The sequence below is a fragment of the Venustampulla echinocandica genome (assembly GCF_003357145.1).
Source record: "Venustampulla echinocandica strain BP 5553 chromosome Unknown scaffold_2, whole genome shotgun sequence".
NCBI lineage: Eukaryota > Fungi > Ascomycota > Leotiomycetes > Helotiales > Pleuroascaceae > Venustampulla > Venustampulla echinocandica.
In genome coordinates, this window is record NW_022474207.1 from 2,349,265 (window position 1) to 2,368,045 (window position 18,781).

At 47.1% G+C, this 18,781-nt stretch overlaps 7 protein-coding genes across 7 annotated transcripts; 1 reads left to right on the forward strand and 6 right to left on the reverse strand.

Annotated features, from left to right (window-relative positions):
- Window positions 1–1,258: 1,258 nt before the first annotated feature.
- Window positions 1,259–3,191, reverse strand: BP5553_05138 (Uncharacterized protein; the record flags this gene model as incomplete). Its single annotated transcript, XM_032013761.1, has 5 exons — window positions 1,259–1,965; window positions 2,020–2,200; window positions 2,253–2,588; window positions 2,648–2,908; window positions 2,961–3,191. 5 exons carry the CDS (start codon window positions 3,189–3,191, stop codon window positions 1,259–1,261), a joined length of 1,716 nt encoding a protein of 571 aa, XP_031870361.1.
- A 2,698-nt stretch (window positions 3,192–5,889) lies between these two features.
- On the forward strand, window positions 5,890–6,548 carry BP5553_05139 (uncharacterized protein; the record flags this gene model as incomplete). The annotated part of the gene is made up of 2 exons (XM_032013762.1): window positions 5,890–6,172; window positions 6,235–6,548. The coding sequence occupies 2 exons, from the start codon at window positions 5,890–5,892 to the stop codon at window positions 6,546–6,548; spliced, it is 597 nt and encodes a 198-aa protein (XP_031870362.1).
- A 1,927-nt stretch (window positions 6,549–8,475) lies between these two features.
- BP5553_05140 (uncharacterized protein) lies at window positions 8,476–8,862 on the reverse strand (the record flags this gene model as incomplete). Its single annotated transcript, XM_032013763.1, has 1 exon — window positions 8,476–8,862. One exon carries the CDS (start codon window positions 8,860–8,862, stop codon window positions 8,476–8,478), a length of 387 nt encoding a protein of 128 aa, XP_031870363.1.
- A 67-nt stretch (window positions 8,863–8,929) lies between these two features.
- Window positions 8,930–9,721, reverse strand: BP5553_05141 (uncharacterized protein; the record flags this gene model as incomplete). Its single annotated transcript, XM_032013764.1, has 2 exons — window positions 8,930–9,366; window positions 9,532–9,721. The coding sequence occupies 2 exons, from the start codon at window positions 9,719–9,721 to the stop codon at window positions 8,930–8,932; spliced, it is 627 nt and encodes a 208-aa protein (XP_031870364.1).
- Window positions 9,722–10,171: 450 nt separating this feature from the next.
- Window positions 10,172–10,997, reverse strand: BP5553_05142 (uncharacterized protein; the record flags this gene model as incomplete). Its single annotated transcript, XM_032013765.1, has 3 exons — window positions 10,172–10,566; window positions 10,765–10,878; window positions 10,934–10,997. 3 exons carry the CDS (start codon window positions 10,995–10,997, stop codon window positions 10,172–10,174), a joined length of 573 nt encoding a protein of 190 aa, XP_031870365.1.
- Window positions 10,998–12,119: 1,122 nt separating this feature from the next.
- Window positions 12,120–13,298, reverse strand: BP5553_05143 (uncharacterized protein; the record flags this gene model as incomplete). The annotated part of the gene is made up of 4 exons (XM_032013766.1): window positions 12,120–12,510; window positions 12,633–12,857; window positions 12,942–13,165; window positions 13,224–13,298. 4 exons carry the CDS (start codon window positions 13,296–13,298, stop codon window positions 12,120–12,122), a joined length of 915 nt encoding a protein of 304 aa, XP_031870366.1.
- A 1,128-nt stretch (window positions 13,299–14,426) lies between these two features.
- Window positions 14,427–16,542, reverse strand: BP5553_05144 (Leukotriene A(4) hydrolase; the record flags this gene model as incomplete). The annotated part of the gene is made up of 5 exons (XM_032013767.1): window positions 14,427–14,807; window positions 14,875–15,156; window positions 15,203–15,309; window positions 15,360–15,466; window positions 15,572–16,542. The coding sequence occupies 5 exons, from the start codon at window positions 16,540–16,542 to the stop codon at window positions 14,427–14,429; spliced, it is 1,848 nt and encodes a 615-aa protein (XP_031870367.1).
- Between the last annotated feature and the right edge of the window lie 2,239 nt (window positions 16,543–18,781).

Genomic DNA, 18,781 nt, shown 5'->3' on the forward strand with positions numbered 1-18,781 from the left:
GGAAGAGTGGAGATTTAAAGTGGCTCTGGGTTGGACAGTTGCATTACTGAGATCTTCTTTCTTCATTTAACCCGGGCAGTTTATCTAACCAACTTCTTTCGACGGTGGCGGTAATGAGATATCTTCTTTGGTCTTGCTTTTGTTTGGTTTAGGTTGTGAGATTGGTATCCCAAAGCTCGTCATTGTCAGATTTATGGTTGTAGACGGCAATATTTACGTAAAATAGCTTCTTCATCCTCTGTTGGGTATTGTCGAAGGACAGAGTCGCGTAGCAATGCCCACTCCCTCGGCCGTGGCACCTGGGCTTCCTTATTTCTGCCACTATTTCCAGAGCCGAAGATTGAACCAATGAAGTCTCATTGACAAGAAGAGCCCGGTTTGTTAGTTGCGCGGTATGTTTTCAACCATGGCATTATGGAACCGAACCCAGCTGCACTAGACTATACAAACAAGCTTATCAGATGCATCTTACGCCTTCTTGAAGTACTGTTAATATCCGTATTACATGCCGCACTATGTTATCAGTCCTGCCTCGGCTTGCCACGAAATCGATGAAGACCTTCAAGGCAGGCTCGGCTTCGATACCTAAGGTATTGATAAGTTGTCGATACGTATTAATACTTAGGCTTAAATAGAGCTAATACTTATATCTCTTATAATTATAATTATTTTAAGATTTCAATAATTAATATTATATAACTTAATTAAAAATTAGTCTTTATATAACCTTTTTTTTTTTTGGCAATTGTGACAGCTAGTCACGTGCGTGGCTCGCCTGCCGATGCTTGCCCCTGACCACGGCCTCGTCCGCCTCAGGGCGTAATCTTATTTTGTATATAGGGGCTAACCACCCATCCTTCCCTTCTCTTCTTTTCTATCTTCTTTGTTTCCTACTAGACTTATAAATGGACTACGGTTAGCCTCCACGCACTCCCATATGCCTCTGTGAGCACGTTGCGCCATTTGTGTTGTTATATTAATAATTATTAATAAAATTAATAAAATTAAAATTGCGAATATTTGAGCTCTCTCTTGACGTATGGTCACGAATCAAATAGTTAGTAAGCTGTGGAAGAAAGCAGCATCGTGATTAAAGAGGTGTCTTATTACAAACTGATATACCTACATTATGTATAAGCATGAGACAGCGGAAAAAGAAACACATTTGTCCAGCTCCAGGCTGATCTTCTGCAAGCTTCAACAGCCTCTCCAGGAAGAATTTTTTCTTACTGCAGGTATTCTAAGATGTCTGTCCATCCTACTTCTTCTCAGTCGCCTCGGTCTTCTCAGCAGGGGCATTCGCAGCTCCGTCATTCGCAGCTGGGGGTGCTTCCGGTTTCTTGAGAATGTTCTTCCACTCCATCGAAGATACACCCAGCACGGCGAGGCAAGACAAGATCAAGCCGATCTGAAACACCTTCCGCAGCGACTCATTATAAGCCGTGAGGACTTGTCCCAGGTACTCCGCCCGCACCGCGCCAACCAGGGTCGTAGCACCACCCGCTGTGACCAAACTGCGGTCAAAGCCAGGAATGCCCGCCAGCCGCTGCAAGAGCTGATTATCCAGCACGTTCTGCCCCGCCGAGACGAAGACGGCCGCACCGAGGAGCTGCCCGAAGAACATGAGCGCCATGCCCATGGGAACATCACGCTTGGGTAGACTGGTCTGCGTGGCGAGGTTCGGGGTCTGGAAACACAACCCCATGCCGAATCCGTACAGGACCTGATAGCCGATCCATTTCCCTGCCGCGGTATCGACCTGCAATATCGTGAGGAGCCCGGCGCCGACGGCCATCAGACTGGCTCCGAAAATCCCCAGGGGTGTGTACCAACCGATCTTCTGGTTGAGGAATCCTCCCGAAATCGAAGCGAGGACGAAGGCTATCATAGTTGGAAGGAGCCGGATGCCGGATTGTACCGCCACGACACCCTTGATGGATTGAAACCAGAATGGGAGGTAGTAGACTGTAACCAAGGTCAGTCATGAGGTTAGCAGTGGCTGGGAAATTGTCCCCTTACTAAAGATGTACTGCGAAGACCCGATGCAGATGGTTGACCAGAGACTTGCGGCGACGCTCCGCTGCTTCAGAATTCTCGGAGGGAGCGTTGCGGTCTTGGGAAGCAAGGCCTGCACAAAGATGAAAGCAACAATTAACACCCCGGCAACAGTCAACAATACGATGACACGCCCATTGTTCCACTGGAGATTGTTAATACAACGGAAAGTCAAACCTACTGTGAGCGCTACTTACAGCGTATATCTGGCGACCCCACTGAAGTGCGAGCAGCAGACAGACGATGCCCGGTACTAGAACTGCAGTGCCAGGGGCATCGAGTTGCGATAGCTTCTGCGCCCAGGGGAGTTTGTAGGTCTCTTGGTCTGGGAGTTTGAGAAAGAAGAAGATGGCGGCCATCGCCACGCCGCCGAAGGGCAGGTTGATATAAAAGCACCATCTCCACGACACATTGGACGTGAAGCCACCACCAATCAAAGGACCGATAACGGTGGCAAAGCCCATGATGGCACCCATGAGGCCCTGTACCTTTGGACGCTTTTGCAGAGGAACAGCATGAACCACGCATACGATCTAGGGGATCGCTGTTAGCCAGGTAAGGCGAATGGGGCAGTGAACAGTACCAGACTTACGGTTCCTGCGAAGATGCCAGCGGCGCCGACTCCGCAGACTGCTCTCCCGAGAATAAAAGCTATCGAGTTGGGAGCAGCTCCACAGATGGCAGAACCAACCTCGAAGATCAAGAGAGTGCCAAGGAGAACCCACCTCACAGGGTAAAAGGTGTAGAACTTTCCAAACAGCAACTGGAATGCACAGCAGGTCAACAAGTACACACTTCCGTACCAGCTCACGTCAGAGAGGGAGTGGAAGTCGTCTGTAATCCGAGGGATGGCCTGGCCGGATGAAGTCAGCGAGGATGGTCTGTTCAACACGAGGTGCACATACTGTCGAGATGATTGTCCGGTCCACAGCGACCAGGAACATGCCTAGGAAGGCGGCGGCAAGGATGAGGATGGTCTGTAGGTTCGACTGCTGCAGCTTGGCGGCGTCTGGTTTGCCTTGATCGGGTTTGATTGCATTACCATCGTGAGATACTTCGCCGGCGTTTGCCTTTTCCAAGTCTACTTGGTCTCCTGTAGTGGTATTGACGCTTTCGTGAGCCTCTGGGCTTGACATTTGGGATCGTGGAGTTTGTTACTCTATTCAATACGGTACAAAGTTGGCTGGAAGTGTAATCGGAAACTGTTGATCTGACCTGGGATGCGGGAGAACGAGAATGGAATTGGTTGTTGTTGAAAAGTAGAGGATAATGGGATAGTGTGTTGTTGAAAGGTAAAAGTGAGCGGGCTCGGCCTCTTAAAAGGTGATCGGGCAATAAACGTTCTGAAACTAACATTCTACTTGGTTTCGGAAGATACGTATAGTATTGTGTGTTGTAGACTTGCTTATCTGGCATTGCGATCGTTCTAAGAAGCGTAGGGCATCTTCGGAGCTTACGGAGGTTATAAGGAGTTGGGCATCTCTTCGGAACTTACAGAGGTTATAAGGAGGGCATCGTCGGAACTTACGGGGGTTATGAAAATGGCAGGGCTGATTGGTTTGTCAAGGCTTGCACTTCTAAATACGCCTTCCTAAAATCGGTTACATTTACATTTTATTAAGACTACTTTATAAAATATTGATTTTTTACCCTAAATACTTTATAACTTTACTATTACTTCTTTTGCTCGTAGACTTGCTATAAGAAGCAAAGCACAGAGAATCACGTGAATAACACCTACTTGGTCTCAAAGAGTAATATTTGTATATTATTACTTTTTGAGCCAAATATAACAGATAATTGTAACGGCAGGCCGCTTAACCGACAGCAACACGTGCTCTACCGAGCTCTTATACTTACTTGGGCTAAGGCTCGGGGCTAATACAGATGGTTGTGAGAGGTCAAGTCGGGGATAACGCCTTTTTTGACCTCAATAACCCTCCTTCAAGTAGCCAAACATTGTGAGGGGAAGAGGATAAAGACTGCTGTCGACTGGTCATCCCAGATCTCAAGCGGAGGTACGGGAGCCATCGGTCGTTCGACCATGTGGGGAACTGTTACGGTCATGTGCTGCATTTCCAGTATTTAGTTTGAGTTGTTTTCAGTTGATAAGGTCAACAGGCCAATCAGGATGGAGTTGCTTATAGGGCAAAGCAAAGGGCACTTAAAAAGAGGGGAAGCCTCCCCTTGATGATCCTGATCCTGAAAGGTCTGGCAAGACGAAAAAGTAGCCTAGGGAGGCCCAATTGAGCGATTAATCCGGGAGAAAATAGGCACCACAGAGTACACAAAATACAGGAGATACAGGGGACCATAGGGGAGAGAACAAAGACCCTGGAGAAGAGGATATAAGAGATCAGGACTCTGAGGACGATATGATCGACGTCTTTTTTGACAATCGGCGTAATAGTACTCAGGAGGATTGGTCAAGTCAGGCGTGTACTCTATTGATAGAGTCGGATGAGGAGGACATATCAATTGGGTACAGTTCACTGGGAGGATGCGGCTACATTTGATTCTCTTAGATAATACATATAAAAATACGATATCCTACATTGGGGCTGTTAGGGGATATCACCAATTAGAGACGCTTTAAGGTGCGTAGCGCAGTGCATAGGCTCTCCGAACTTAATGGACCTCCAAAACTTCAAATCCAACCACTGATCGGGTGTGTTTGGCCTCAGGATGGTCGTCGCAAGAGTATTTAATTTTGCTTAGCTGCGGCCCGTAGAGAATTTGCATTTTCGAGTATTGAAATGGAGGCCTTGACAGAGGACCAAAAAATGAAAGTAATGGTTAAAATCTCAAAACCCACCCCATGGGGCCCTATGGTGCACCCTACCCACACGCTGTAAATTCCATCCCTCCTAGCTGTCGATCTGTTAGCAAGGAACCGCTCTACGGATGCCCCATAGCTGACTTAATAACATAAAGCTACTTCCAAGGAGCAAGAACGCTTACCGGCGCGGCCCCGAATGCTTCCTGTACAATTATGAAATTGGTATCCAATGGTGGCTAGGGCAACAGCGAAAACGATGGTTCGGCGGTCGTCGGTCATAAAATTGACCACATCGGTGGGAAAGGGGTACCTATATTTACTTGTAGCCCGAAAGCAAACATCGTTGGTGTGCCTGCCGGCGCAAATAACATGATTCGGAGCCTAGATAGGTAGGTATGCAAAACAGCCGAACCGCCTGTGAGATCTTATTCCTCAGAGTAATGTCAACAACTCCTAAGTTGGTTCGGGCTGTGAAAGTCTTGCTAATAGTAATCTAGCAATTAATGCTCTGATCCAACGGCATATCCTCCCTCTATTGTGGCTGCCAGAGCTGGCCTCAGATTGCCTGCGAGGCCCGTATCAATATATGCGCAACGGTGGGTGATTTGATCGAGGGGACACATGATACCAGAGGCCAAGTGCAGATCGTATTGATATTTCCAGGAACAAAATAGTGGCCGGCATTGAACATTGTGCATTTAAAAAAATAGAAGGTTTCACCGACCATCATCCAAAACCGCTCCCGAGACCGGAAAACCACCAAGTGTTCGGTCTCCGAGCAGCACAAGCTCCGCAGACAAGCCATCTTGAATGCGAGGAAATACCGTTTGCAAACAAATGTATTGTGCATAAATGGCTAGGTTCGGGGTGCTTTGACAAGGTGTCGGATGATTGGCCATTGGTAGTGAGTGAGACAGCATTGCATAGGGGATGGCTCGGGTACTGACATCCCCACAGAAACCGATTTAACTACCCCGCTGAGCACTTCAGAATCTCTCCCACTGGGATAATCCGTACGTTCATCGAATTTATCTCCAGTGAAAGAATCGCAAAATATGGCCGCAAAGACTCTCCCCAACGGACTTACCAACATCCATCGGTTCATTACAACTCATGATCAGTCCGGCAAGGCCGTTTTCTCGGATGCGGTAGCTCCCGAAGCAAAATGGGACGAGATAGGGAAGACATCTGGTTTCAACTTCTTCCTCGGGTACACGACAAGCAATTTCCCCACTTCCATGAAGCCGTCTGATGAGAAGGACCATAAGTCCGAACATGAAGATATCGTGAGTTATAAGCAGCACCTGGAAACCCCTCCAGGGTTGTGCGTTAGCAGTGGTAAGAACCCCAACTCCGCGCAACTGCAATACCCAATGATGATAATATAAAACTGCCCACAGGCACTGTGTGTCGATTTGTCGACTTCGCCCCGGGCGCAACACCTATGATGCACCGGACAGCTTCACTTGATTATGGCGTTGTCTTGGACGGAACCGTTGAATGTATCTTGGACTCGGGAGAAGTAAGAACTATGAACAAAGGGGACCTATGTGTGCAGCGAGCTACAAACCACGCGTGGAAAAATGTCACCGAAAATGGGGGCTGGGCGAGGATGATGTTTGTGCTTGTTGGGGCAGAACCACCAGTCGTGGGGGGAAATACATTGGGAGAAGAGCTGGGGGCTGCGGCGGATGGAATTAAAAGCAGCGATTGATCCTCCTACCAATAAAGTGAGGTTGGAGACGCACAACATATAAACAGGCAGTTTTGTAGACTTTCTTAACAATAAGTTGACTAAAATCGAGAAACGCCTCGCAAAAGGAATGACTGATTGTTTTTACGTCGCATTTTGAATCTCTTAATTGTTGTCATATCTCTTGAAAACAGATGTCTCCTTTCAACAGAACTACCACAAAGGATTTATTTGAAAATTTCAAAAGTCAAGTACAATATAATGCTCGATATGCCGCTCGGCGGATACACTTGTACACTCGGTGGGCGGAAACTTTCTTGTTTTGTTCAACAGAATGGAGCGCTGGGAGAACATGGGAGCTGTGCCACGACGCGATACTGGCTCTTAACGTTTCGCGACAAACCCTGCACTTTGCGACATCAGCTTATTTAAGTTACTCTAGATATGATACACACACTTCATGGCAACCTTTATTCGACAGAACACCAAGGCCTGTGGAGATTGGAATTGCATAAAACCACGTTTCTAGTCCATTCTAAGTTCGACGTTGCTGCCCGCACCCTCCAGGCGAACGAAAATAGAACGGCTGTTGCTCGAGATATGTCAACGCCCACCACCTTCCCACAATCCTCCCCACCAGATCCCTCCCTCCGTCCATCGAGCTGCTAATAGCGTTGAGAGATGCCTCGGTCGAACGAAGATTCCCTGGAGATGGCATGGTCAAAACAGCCTACCGAATGGACACGAACCCGAATAAGTGGGAAAGAAGACCTGATGTGCGCTAAATATTGAGATCTATAGCGATTGAGCAGTTGTGGGGTTTTTGATTGATGGAGCGAACACCGAAGGGATGCAGTACAGAACTGGTTGAGAGTGTCTGGAAACCCCCAAAACCGTCGCGTGGCACTAGCCCCGATGGATTTGACAAAGATCCGGTTCTGAAAAGTAGCAGAACTAGAGCATTTCTAGTTTCCAAGACGTGTTACTGGCTCACGAAAAATATAATCTGGCCAAAATGGATTATTGGAAAACGCTAGAACCCCCGAAGTGCGGGGACGTTTATAAGGTTATCCATCCTCCCCCATTTTCTCGATATTTCTATAAGAAAGCTACATATATGTTGGAGTTGCACTTCTCATCTTTCAATTCTATTATTACCTATTTTTCTCTAGAACACTGTTTATTCCGTTGTCTTGGTCGCAGAGAGCCGATTCAGTATATTTTCCATCGATGTCTTTATCTAGGATAGTAGTATCTTCCAATTCTCGTCTGGGCACTGGTTGAATGGGATATCTTGATATTGAGCTGCACACACCCGCTCACACCTTGCCATAAATTAGCTTTGCATACGTTCGACCCTTTAGGTCCAAGTAATGAACTTGAGCGAAGTCTACATTGGAATACGTTGGCGAGAATATATTACTATATGCAATTCTGTGAAACATGCTAGCTGGGCATGGTTGAATTGGCGATAAAAATGTCTGGGAAGTTAATGGGAACGTGTATAAAGATGTCCCGCGGGAAGCATATAGTACTTCTGCGCTAGTGCTTGTCTAGCATTAACTAAGCTGTTAAAATATTCTACTGAACTGACGAGACTTTACTCCATCGAGTTACTTCAGTTACACCTATTCTTCTTTGAGCGTTCAACAGTAGCGGGTCAAAGTTGGGTTCATCTATCTAGTAGAGCAAAGAAAGACAGCAAATACCCCAAAAGATGGACGTTGATCTCCAAGCACAGTACTGCCACACTATCGTAGTCATAGTAACAGACACGTGGAAACTCAAAATATATAGCTTTCATTTTGGTTGAAGTCTCTCAACACCCGGAGTATTCTAGACTCATAGAATATATCATATCCCAACAGAGATTCGAAGGGTTAACAAGAAAGAGGAAGGTAAATTCAACCCGGCCTTCTGCTGGAGTGTAGCCTCGTGGGCAAGTGTGTTAGCGGTAGGTTATGCCGCCACTTCTAAGTACCCTACCCTGGGTCACTGGAGGGGGTGTCAAGTGGGTACGGTAATTGTAAGGAGTTATCAGTTGCGTTGCGTTAACTTCTAATGCCACGACTCCATCCCTAGGTGTTAATAAGTTCCTATTGGCGGCATTGAGTCGGTTTGAAGTTGCTATTAAACCGGCTAGTTCTTGAGCTCGGCGTCGACCAAGCGCGCGGGGCGGTGCGGGTGGTGGAGGGCCTGGAGGTATGCCTGGAGGAATAGCCGGAGGTATGCCTGGAGGTATGCCTGGGGGAACACCTGGAGGAATAACTGGAGGAATGCCTGGAGGAATAGCTGGAGGGACACCTGGAGGTACTGGAGGAGGTGCTGGAGACATATCGACTTGTATATAAAGTTAGTTGTAGCTCATCTACCCAGATCATACACATCGCATAGCAATACACCTACTTCCAAGCTTGTTCCCAAGCCTTTCTAACCAGACGTCGTTGGCTCATAGGGCCGGATTGTGGAATCATGAGATACACATGTAGAATTTGCCTTCTTCTTCTTAACCTGCCCTTTGTCGGGTGATTGTACCACGCCACAATCATACCGAGAATTTGCTCTGCAGCATTGCTGTAACCGTACCCCAGATCTCCAGAGCCGATTAAACCAAATGCAATACTCCTAGGCGTTCGCCACCAGTCCCATAGTTCCGGATAGCGGCCTCGGTCTGGTTCCTCGTTGGGGTCGCTCCACTCTGGGTCATGCGGGCGCCTTGGCTTGGTGACCGCTCTACGTAGGATTCTGTGAATACATAGCCTTAGAGTCCGGTTGCTTCCAGGCGGTTTGGTTTGCAAATTGACTAAAAGGGCGGCGTTATAGAGGCTGCCCTCTCCTCCTAGGAGTAGTTAGCTGCAGAATAGGTTTTATGGGCCAAACATAGGGGCTAAGAATAACGTTCCAAGGAAGCTTACCTGGAACTATCTTTGCAAAGTTGTTTCGCAGATGTCCGCCAAGTACCTCGGAAATATAATTATGTACACCGACCCCAGCTCGATCATACCACTCCGTTTCTTTCCTGCGAGCGCCTGACGATCAACCCGCATACGCCCGTCCGTAACCACAGTAATCGCATCTATGGGGCTGTCAATAATATCACCATACATAAGGTAGTACACAGGAACTTTGCGTCGGCGACCGCTGCTTTTAATGATGGTAGGAGCTGCATTTCTTGCTGGACGTGGTTGGTTCATTTTGAGATATATGCAGTTAGGAAGTGACCCAGACGGTACAGCGATCTTGATTCGAACTATTAATAATAAATACACCGGGGACTTGAAAGGACCCCTAAAGAATGTAACATACTCATGCCAGAAACGGGATGCCCTTGCCTTTTGAGCTACATACAAGTGATAAAGGTCAAGGCTTTTGTTGGGGAAGTCCCACTGGAAGTATCCAGCTATGGGCTCCAGTCGTTCTTTGTTTGAAACTCTGGGTCATCTCAAACGGCCGCCGTCTTTGTAGAACACAGATATTCCTTAGTCCTAAGTATGGGATGATATCCTTGGGGAGGGAGATGTTGGGAGGAACGGGGGTATGCCATCGGCTGCATAGAACCCGCCTTTTGTTCCCATCCCTATCGCAGATATATATAGAAAGTCATACTCGTGCTAGCGTGATATATTTGATCACTACTACATAATCTACCAGATATCTCCCTCTGCGCTTGAACTCCGTTCTATTTCACGATCAGGAGGTGGTCCAGGCTGCGAGCTTCCGTCAGAAATTTCTTCCGAAGCAGAACTGGAGTTGCTCGCTGTATCTAAGGCCGACTCAGAGTCAAACACGGAGTCAGAGCTCACTGATTCAAGCTCAATATCGGACAAGCTAACTCCAGCATCCAGCTGGTTCTCGGTATGGGTTATATTTCGATCTCTTATCGCCTCTCGGCGTTCTACATGATCTTCGTGCCGTAGTCGGCGAGTTTCATGTCGAATTGTGCGCGCCTCTTCTCCGAATTGTCTGATAAGGTCGGCAGTTTGTTCATAACTGTCCCTCGTCACAAAATGTCCGGATAATTTGATCGTAGATAAGATTTCTGCCAACAGTGTCCTCTACAACGGCTCTAAGTAGGTTTGGACCATTATTGAAGCCGAGGATGAATAAGTTGAGGGGTAATGGAAAGGCCCGGTGGGGGAATGCTCGGCCACGATATGTATGATGGATATTCATGAAGTATCCGCATGCCAAAGAAAAGGACGTGGCGGCTACAACATCCATATTTCCGTGGATCAACCCGAAAATCTCCGTGGGAAGAGGCGGGGTCCAGGGTTGTCAGAGTCGTCAGAGTCGTCAGAGTCGTCAGAGTCGTCAGAGTCTCCAGAGGGCGATTGAGAAGGCACTGGAGGTGCTAAATGATGATTGATTAGTACTTTATGGCCGAAATATGCGGAAATCTAGCGTACCCTTGCGCTTCTTTTTATGGGTCCATCTCTTTGCCTTAGCCTTCCTCTTCCGTCGTGGAGCCATTATGTACAGATTGACAAATATATAAACGAAATTGAAAATTGAGGGTTGGTGAAGGCATTCGCCCTGGGGGCGCGGAAATTGAAGTTTGGGGAGGAAAAGTGTTGGAGGCTGAGGCTGGTAGAGAATAGATGTCGTGTCACACTCAAGTATAGATACTGGTAGTAGTACTTAGTACTCTGCTTGTAGCGCTAATGGGACTGGCCATGCCTACCAATGTAAATAAAGCGGGCCAAACTGTTTCTAGGAGAGGAAAAAGCTGCTCGTAGGGGAGGGAGGCACTTAAGTCGTGCCTATTCGAGAATGTTAAGTGTTCGTTCTCCTCAAGGAGAGGAAACCGCTAGACAATGAATCTGATCAATCGGTCAGGGCTATAGGCCCTAGAAAGGACATCTGTAAGAGTTTGTAGTTTTACATTAACAATTGGGGGGAAGCCCTCCTAGGAAATTATCTGCTTGTGGGTAGAATAGCAATGTAAACAAATGAAAGGCTTCCGAGGGCCCGAGACAACGCTTAAACATCTACAAAAGAGACATGGTAATTCATCTCCACTTAGAGCTCAAATTTCCGGAAACGCGCAGATTTACACTTTTGCCAGCAAGTATCAAAGGAGTATAATAAATATGCTAGCTCAAAGGTCGCATTTGGAAGCAATTTGCGCTTTCCTTTGTTGGTTGCACTATTTCCGGTCAAAGACTTAAGGCATTTTAGGGAGGGCGTCCACTCTTCGAATTCGAAAAGCTTCACTAATAATGCCGATGATTCTTTGATACGCTATGGAATAGATTTGTGCGGTTTTAGCTTCCTATTTGAGGATCTGCATCAGGCGCTAGCTTGATTTTCATCTATTTTGGACACCTTAAAACGGACCACATGGGACATGCTACATTCCACATTTCCCAATCGCTTGATAGGGCACCCACCAAACAAAACAGACATTGTATGTACCACAACACTAAGAAATAGGAGTATTAAGCCGCAAGAGCGAAAGCAAAAAAATCAAGTGGCTAAGTGCAGGAGTCTCGACCCACAGTATATGCAAAAGTGATAGCATTCTCACATCCTCCTTTCTTCACTTCATTATGTAGGATATTAATGTCTCTAGGCGCCGTATTCCAAGCACTCTTAGAGGAAATTAGCCAGCACTCCCACAAGAGCAGCCCCCAACGAGCTTAGACCCGCCACACCAGCAACCCTCTCCGCCCCCGCGGACTTCGTTGCACTCGCGCCAGCACCTGAACCTGTTCCCGTAGAATTTCCTGCTTGCGAACTCCCAGTAGTCAGCGTAGTCGCACCAGTCTGGGTGGGACCAAGGCCCGCTGTAGTTTTTGTTGCAGCTACGGATGAAGCTGATGCCTCAGCTGCCGTGAGCTTCGCAAAGAGACTATTGGAGTCGGGGGAGGAGGTGGCTGGGGTTCCTTGACGGAATGCGCTCTGGGTGGAGTCGCCGATGGGAGCTCCTACTACTACCCTTGTGGGACAGACGGCGACATAGAGTTCCGCAACTAAGTTCATGCTATATTTATGTTAGTTTTCGGATATATCTACGATCCACGGAGAGAAAGAGAGGGATGAAGAAATAAATTAGTAAAATGAAGGGGGCGTAGGAATGAAACCCCTAAAAATGTTATGACTAACGTATTAGCTTGCCCATTTCCATTAGTTGTCGTTATGGTCTTAGTAGTATACAGCGTGGATGTAGTCATTATAGTCGTGTATCGCGGGTATGCATCCAACGTCATTGTATCTGTGGACGTAGGGTTCAACGAAACAGTAATCGTGTTCTGTCCCGTAGGTTTGACCGAGATTGTAGGGGGAACAGGGTCTCCTGGAATGATCCCACAGTTGTACTTGGGGGATGCACTGCATTCTCTATGTTAGCTTACTCCAGTTCATGGCCTCTTCGTTATGAAGTGAGTTTGGGCCTCGAAGATACGAATGTCATACTCTTTATTATAGCAGAGGTTATTCAGCGCCTCAGAAAATTCCGACCAGTCTGAAGAACTGCACCTCGCCTTTACACGGCATAGATCTCGGGCATACGAGACGCCGGTATCGTGCCCTCCAAAGGAATTTTTCAGTGTGTAACTCTCGCATGCGCAAGTCGGATCCATGACATCGTCGATGGTAACGCATCCTGCATAGTTAACGGCTTGCGCGAAACATGCTTGCTGTTCGAGAAGCTTAGTTAGTCGCATAGAATTGTTTAGTTTGGTTAGAGAGACTAACCGCACATTTGGGAATCGCGGCGATTTGCGCGAGGGTCCCGGTTGCGGAAAGCAGGAGTACGAGTAGAAGATTCATTATTATAATAGAAACGCAATTAAATTTCAGCTTGCAGTAATGACTGTGATTTGGCAGGTTGTGAAAATAGGAAGAAGGAAAGATGGAAACTTATTGAGGGTAGGTTTGGTCGAGCGGGTTTGGCATTAACGTACCTTACGGTCCCTCGGCTCGGATTGGATAAGAAAGACAAGGTAACCTTGTTTTAAGATTGCTCTCGGGATTATCTGCTTTGGGATATTTTCCCCCACTAGTAAATGTCGTCACCACGTGACTCGCGATTGCCTCATAATTGCCACTTTGAGACAACATAAGAGACAGTTGAAAGTGGACAATTATTAGTCCTGTGGGTATGCCTGAGCAGCCACTATGAACCCTCAACTTTGAGGATCATTATAGTTGTGTCGAAGATTACTTTCTGAGAATGCGACACAGTGTGATCAGGGACGTGCATGGCAAGATAGAGCACCAAGGTACGTCGTAAATGACTCTCCGACGCATCTGATACTATTCTACGAGCAAACCCTCAAAATGACATCGACATTAGAATTTTATCTTTCGTAACACTTTTCATGCTAGAACCGCCCAAGTCTGAGAGAACTCAGAGTAGCACTAGAATCTAGGTATCAAACTTACAATAAGCCAAAGGATATAAATTGCATAATCGGAATATTTTCTGATTTCGATGCATTGTCAGGGTTCCTCTAAAAAATATTGGAGATGATACGGAAGGACAAACAACAGACCAATCTTCTCTTGAGGTTGAATGTACCAGACAAAAGTCTGAGATGGTACTGACAAGTAAGCCACGGCTGAAAGCTTCCTTTAGTATCAAATCAAGAGATCCTATCGGCAAATAAACTTGAAACTATCAATGGTATCTCGCGCCCACTAGGGCAGGGTTTTCACACAAACTGTTCGCTCAATGAGGTTAGGAGGGCCAATTACACGACCACTTACTCAAAGAATGGGAAGTATAAAATAAAACAGTCGCAAGGGCTAAAGCAGGCGATTTTCTCAAGGTTCGTAACGGCGTCTCTACCATTTAGCACCCTAGGTATGTACTTTATGGCGGCGCAATGCTAGCTGCCTACTCTTCCTCCACGCACAGCCTCGTAACTCACCCAGTAAACGGGCCCCCTTAGACCGCTAACCATGCAAATCTTTCTCCACCATAGCTCTACAGATCGGATGATAGAAGTCTTTGTTCTTCTCAAAAGTCTTGACCGCGAGCTCCCTATCTACCCCAGCTAATCGCCGATATAGCGGTCGTACGAACTTCATCCTTCCAACCTTACCTAGCAAGTCTGCTGCAGGCTGGTAGACGCTCTCATCTTTAGCTATAAGACCGATGCCGTAGTAGCGTGAGCTAAGTTCAACATTACGGGTATCCGTAAGAGAGTATGCTTCTCCCATGGCGCGGGATTGGGAAGTGCTGATTGGTGTTGAAAACAACTGGACACGTTCAAGGAAGGCGACGACTTGATTAGCTGTCCAACCGTGGATGTCAGAGGGGCTGGGTTTATAATCCTGTTAAAAAGTTAGAAATCAGTAAATATTTGGGCAGTTACGGTCCAGTATTGTATTAATGAAGTACCTGTGATTCCCATTTATCAGCTAGCGCATAACACTTATCGACCATGCTGGTATCAAAATCAGGCTTTGGCGGCATGCCTGGTTTGTAGAACCATGAATCCCAATCGACCGATTCGAGCGCCTTAGATGCTTCTTTGTCGGAAGCGAAGAAATCTAAGAGCGTTGCTTTGAAGTCGTAGGAATCGAGAGACTTCTTAAGCCAGGTTGTGAAATAATGAGGGATGAATTTGTCAAATGTAGGCTTGCCAACAAGCTTCTCTAGATAATAGAGGAAATGAAATCCCTAAGAATGTGAGCAACATAATTGAATAAGTGGCGAGGGAGGTGACCTTTTCATATGGGATGCTGCTGAATGCGTCATCGGGATCTTTGCCTTTAAGATCAACGATAAGTTTGGTAAATTCGTGGTCATCGCCGAAACGATCTACAGATTCCTCTAAAGGAGATTTAGCAAATGTTCGGTTAAAAAAGGTGTGGATGAGGTACTCAAAGCTGTCCATCCGATAATAGCAGAAAAGTCTCGGTGAGCTTCGCCATGAAGAGCAGCTAGGAGTCTACGTTCAAGATAAGTTGTCCAACCTTCATTCAACCAGCTGCCCAGAGTCAACATAAATCCCGCGAGGTCAAAAAGTTTAACTGCGGTGAGCCAAATTGTCCCGTTATTGGGCATAAGGCGCGGCCGACTAGTGGAGACTTACAAATGTTCCCAGCTGGCGTTCGAGACCAAGTTTCCACTCCAGCTATGGCTCAACTCATGCGCGATAACATCCACATTCTCCCTATCCCCGCTGATAATAGTGGGCGTGGCAAAGGTAAATACGGGATTTTCCATACCGCCGTAAGGAAAGCTAGGAGGCAATACCAGAACATTGTACTGAGTCCATTGATATGGAAAGATCAACTTCTCAGCGATTTCAATGTACTTTTCCGTATCCGCTTCTAACTCCCACTTGGCATCAGAAAGCTCCTCTGGACCCGTGGATACTAAGGATCTGGGGCCAATGGAGGCAGTCGCGATGTCACCAGATGCCAGGGCGAAGAGATAAGATGGCATTGGGATTTCTTGGCGGAACGAATAGAGCAAGGTTCCAGACTCGCCATTCTCGCCATGTTTAAAAGACGAGGCTCCAGTAGGCAAGCCACTGGCCAAAACCGGGAGTGGAGAGCGGATGCGGAAATCATATGTGCTCTTCACATCTGGCGTATCCTGACAAGGAAAGATAGATCTGCTGTGGATAGCCTGGCATTGGGAAAACATGTATGGGAATTTCTTGTTCGATGTTTGGGCTGGAGCCATCCACTGCAGGGCTGTACACTGGTCTGTGGTTGACAGTGCAATATCCAATGAAACAATGGTACCCTTTGAAGCACCCCCAGGTACTTTGACAGTGAGAGGGCTACCATACGGCTCGAAGCGTTCCTTAACTTTCCAGTCCTTGCTCTTACTCCCATCGACACTGATCTCTTGAACATCCAGGAAGCTAGTATCGAGAATGATTTCTTCAGATTCCTTCTCTGTGGTGGACTCCAATTGCAGGGTAACTGTGCCCGTCAGGCGCTGCTTCTTGAAATCAATAGCAAGATCTGCAATGGTATGCTTCGTAACCCAGTTGTTGTAGTTGGATAAGGTATTGGGATCACGAGGGGGGGTGATATTGATGGACGCCATGGTGCGGATAACTGGTGTTTGTGGCCGGAAATGGAGAGCAGCTCGACGTCCGAATGAGAACAGTGAGTTTGCAAACGGGGTCAGCACAGTCATCTACTTGAGAGTTTGAGGCCTCGGGAATTGAAACACCCAGGTACAGATGATGATAGAGACGATTGACGGATGATGAGGGATGCTTTTCTTTTGTGCGCGAAATAGAATATAGACTCGAGGTATGATGTTTGGGGAGCTGCCCAAAGGGGTTAGTGCAACCGCGGGCCACATACCTTTGTAACTTCGCTATGCGTTTTAAGCCGAACTTAAGCCGAAACAAAATCGTTCCTAACATTCCAGGTTTCCATCTACTCTTCAATCTTTTCCATGGAAAGATAAATGCAAAATGATGATTCTATGAGGCTCTATGAGGCCCTGATTAGAACCACAACTTCGATCAATACTGAGAGGGGTTGCTGGGCGAAGGCTCCGTATAACTTGTTCTAGCCTTGAAGTCGACCCCAACTCCCAACTGGTATATTGCTGCTAAGAATCTATGAAGCAAGTGACCTCCAGCGATGCCATCAGTGGACAACGAACAGCCTGCCCCTAAAAGTCTCTATGTAAAGCTCCGACATTCATAGGAACCCTTCCGTCTTCAATCTTCAAACAATATGAGCTTGCACTCCGCCATCCCCCGTAGATGCACAATCCCGAATAGAAAAGATCAAAATATAAGTTGAACTTCTGTGCAATGTGCTTTGCACTTGCATGCGGTCATGGGCCTGCGTCTGCTTTGCGTTGTCGATATAGGGCTTCCAGACGATGCAGCGCAATGAATCGGTATTGTCCAGATCGCCCACGAAGATCATGGGGCCCATGGCAGCTCGACCAAGGAGTCGAGTGCCTTGGATGTGGTGCCTTATTCCTCTGAAACATAGCATTTCTTCAACTTCCTGTAGGGAGTTCCCGCGGTGTAACAAGTCATCCTCCCTACCCAACGTCGTCCGTCACCTCTTCCTGCTCCTCCCCCGAAACAATGTTATTCTCTCCCCTCTTTTTCTCACCACCTTCTTTGTCTGGCCAAATCCGCCCTAAATATTCCTTCGGGCATTTTCCGTCTCATCTTCATATTCCCCTGCATGTCATACCTGCATCTGTCATAGTGCTGTCAGACCTTACTTCATGGGGCTACTGTTGCATCCTTCCTACCTCAGTTGGATTTAAATCCGAACCCCGGCACTAGAAACAAGAACCACTTCAACCTCCTACCAAAAGTGCCAGAAAACCAAACCACCAATACTAGTTAGGTGCAGAGGGGTTGCAGGTGACGGACTTGGAGCGCTTATTAGGGACTATTGGTAAATATCAGCGGCTGGTATCGGATATGAATCCCCCGGGTCTACCTAATATGCCTGGTCGTCTACTCATTGTCTGATTATTTTGGCCATGTTATGATTATGCGTTCTATTTTACTTGGAGTTATGAAGATCCATATCCGAAGGCATGGATCGTGGGGTGAGGAAGGTTCCAACGAAATGTTTCTGGATTATCTACTCTTTACACACATAACCTCATAACCCCCTAACCCTCAAATGTCTAGTCATACGTCGGGCATTCCCCTCTAGCTTATCCCTGTTGAAACAATCCGATCAGCCTTCCTTCTCTGTGCTTTCTTAAATCTGGGTGGTTGCAAAGATAACCAACCAACACCAGAAGGGCAATTCATCCGTCCCTATATTACGCTGTGCGAAGACGATGAGACGAACATATACGGAGGTATATTTAGAATGTGCGGATTAATTACTAACCTATGCGGGTTGCGTGTAGTAGTATGGGGACGGTTAGATTTCGGAGATGTGACATAGATTTCTAAGCTGCATAGACAACAACAAAATCGTACGATCTTGCCCATAATTCGGCAACAGGGCATCGGTCATGAAAGGAGGCTAAACTAATCCAAGAGACAGCTACAGTCTAGTCGTTTCAAACACCACGTTTCTAGCAAGAATCCTAGATCCCAGGGCAAAAACGCCGTAGAGCTTGAGTGCGGCCGCTAGTCAGGGGCAGTGATTAATTTTGGGGATTGTTGCCGCAGGGGAACACTTAAGTCTGAGAGCCGGCACGGCGATAGTAGCGGGGCGACGACCCGGTGATGTGCTTTGACAGGTGCCGCCCCTCAGTTCATCCATGAACGGAATATAGGCCCACGGCACCCTGGAGAGGAATAGCCGTGTGCTGCTTTCCCAGTGACCGAGCAAGGGGA